The sequence below is a fragment of the Montipora foliosa genome, chromosome 9 (genome assembly GCF_036669935.1).
Source record: "Montipora foliosa isolate CH-2021 chromosome 9, ASM3666993v2, whole genome shotgun sequence".
NCBI lineage: Eukaryota > Metazoa > Cnidaria > Anthozoa > Scleractinia > Acroporidae > Montipora > Montipora foliosa.
The window spans coordinates 18,593,859-18,596,299 of NC_090877.1; the positions used below are offsets into that span (position 1 = coordinate 18,593,859).

A 2,441-nucleotide genomic window follows, 5' to 3' on the forward strand; every position below is an offset into this window, starting at 1 on the left:
ATCAAGCATATTCTGGGATTGTGAGTGAAGAAGATCCGATGGAGTCCCACACATCCACTGTCAACAACTTTACTTTGCCTAGTCGGCCGTCGATAGCACAAGCAGCGCAAGGCAAGAGAAAAGCCTCTGAGAACAAAGAACAGTCAACAGCCCCTAAGAAAACCAAGAAGAACCCTAAAAACAAGGCATGGAGCGCTGATCAAGTTGAACTTCTTTTGAGATACCTAAAAGACTTCAAAACGAAGTGCGACTTTAATGGAATCGATTTCGAGGCCGACCTGGCCTCTATGTATACGGAGATACGTCGGTGTATGGCTGCCGATTTTCCAGAAGAATTTGGTCCCGAGGTTGTTACTGAGCCTATAAAACCGCTCAAAGAAATGAGTGAGAAAGAATACGAAGCCTTCAAAAAACACAGAGATAGTGAAAGAACTCATTTAAAAAAAGGGTACGATAGAGTGAAAGAAAAGATTCGAAACGTGAGGCAAGATTTCCGCACAGCAGTGAACAAGGGAACAAGAAGTGGTAGTGGGAAAATTGTTCAAGAAAATTTCGATCTGTTGTCTGAAATATGGGGTGGCTCGCCAGCTACCACGTCCCTTTCCTTTGGAATTGATGCAGACACATTAGGAACAGACATCAGCTCGGAAATACATAATGAAACGCTAGAAGGTTAGTGTTATTAAAAAAGTTAAATCTTCATTTTTATATTTATTCATTTGTTTATTTATTTATCTATCTATTTATTACAATATATGGCTAAAAGGCCAAATGATAATTTTTAAAGGAGTCCTAAACCCCATGGCCATATAAAAACAGATTTTAACCTTTGAATCTCCAATATCAACATACAAATTTAACAGTCATCTTCTCTTATTGTTCTACTTGGGGTACTATTTTGAAAGATGAAAACAAATTTTCTATCATTAGTAATGATTCCCATGATATTCATTGCCTGAGTGAGTGCTGCATGTTGAATGGATATTATGAAGAGTTATTGGCTGTTGATCACAACTGAGGCAAGAGGCCTGTTCATACTTTTGTTGATTTATGGCAAGTGATGAAAATGACTATTATTTTAGAAAGAAGAAATAATTATTCTGTAAGACAGTTCTTTTACCTCCAATTATTCAATTTTACAAATTCTAGATGCATCAACTGTAGAGTCAACTGATTCCTCCAGTGAAAGCCTATCTGCAGAAACCCCAGTACTATCCCCAGGTCAGAAAAAAAGTAAAGGTGTCTCTCTCTCCAACATCCCCAAGTTGGTTGACAATAAGAGAAGGCATATGGAGAAAACACTGTCCCAGGCGCAACGAGACCAGCTGTTGATGAATACTGCTAAAGAAGATCTTCTCATGAAGAAAGAAATGATGGAGTCATTTCAACAATCAAACAAGACATTGGAAGAGTCCATATCAAAGATGACCATGTGTTTAACATCTCTTGGAGATGGAATTGCCAGTGGGATGCAAATGTTGGCAATGGCTCTCTCTGGTCAACCCCAGAATAATGTTCCTCAAGTTTCCCACCCACATTTCAATACATACAGTGGCTTTGCATCCCCACCTTCATATGGCAACAACAATTATTGTACCCCATTAACCAGACGTTCTGTACCCTCCCAGTTCAGCAGAATTGGTGGTGAGGAAGTGATGCAGTCCATCAATGAGCAAGGACCAATTCTAGGGCCTACTCGTACACTATTAGAAGATGAAAGCTTTCAGCTCTGATGATTACATAACAGTGATATCCTAGATGAACAAAAAGACATTTGTTGTGTTACAGGTCCCTTTAAAGATTTGATATTTAATCTATATGATTTCCAGTACATATTCATATTAATATATATGAGGAATGTAAACATTATTATTTAAGCGTTTAAATGTTATTTAAATGCATCTTTAATTGCAAGGTGTTATAACTCCAACATTTGGGCTAGTTAAGCTGTTCTATAAAGCAACAACAAGATAAATCCAGACAACTTGCATTTGTTCGAGTATATTTTAACAGTTTATTAAATCCAAGTAAAATAACAACACAATGAACTAAACAGCCATGAAAACTATCGAGTTTGCCTCTGGAACAAGAACAAAAGAAATTATTTAATTAGACAATACCACCAGGAAAATTAATGAAATAACAAAACAAACACTACAACTGATTTCTATAATAGACAGGTGGAGTGAGTTCCTATAAAACTGTGCTTTCAAGTATAAAAAAAAGGAACAGAGTTACAACTCTATGGTTGTACAATGGGAATATGTGTACCATCTACGCACCCAAAGGATTATGTTTTAGTTTAAGTGGAACGATCTTGATTCCACTAGTTAGCTTGCTGTTCTGTTATTAAAACCTCACAAGTTTTATGTGATTATGACTACATTCACCCAGAAAGGAATCTGTTTATTTTAGATAGCAGTATAAGCTAAATAAACAAA

At 36.7% G+C, this 2,441-nt stretch overlaps 1 protein-coding gene across 1 annotated transcript in view; it reads left to right on the top strand.

The window, feature by feature from the left end:
• LOC137971540 (uncharacterized) overlaps positions 1-1,733 on the top strand; it is a 1,809-nt gene extending 76 nt beyond the window's left edge. The window contains exons 1-2 of the mRNA XM_068818354.1: positions 1-672; positions 1,150-1,733. The exon at positions 1-672 is cut by the window's left edge and continues 76 nt beyond it. Of these exons, the coding sequence (XP_068674455.1) occupies positions 1-672; positions 1,150-1,733 (1,256 nt within the window). The remainder of the gene's footprint in view (positions 673-1,149) is intronic.
• Positions 1,734-2,441: the final 708 nt, after the last annotated feature.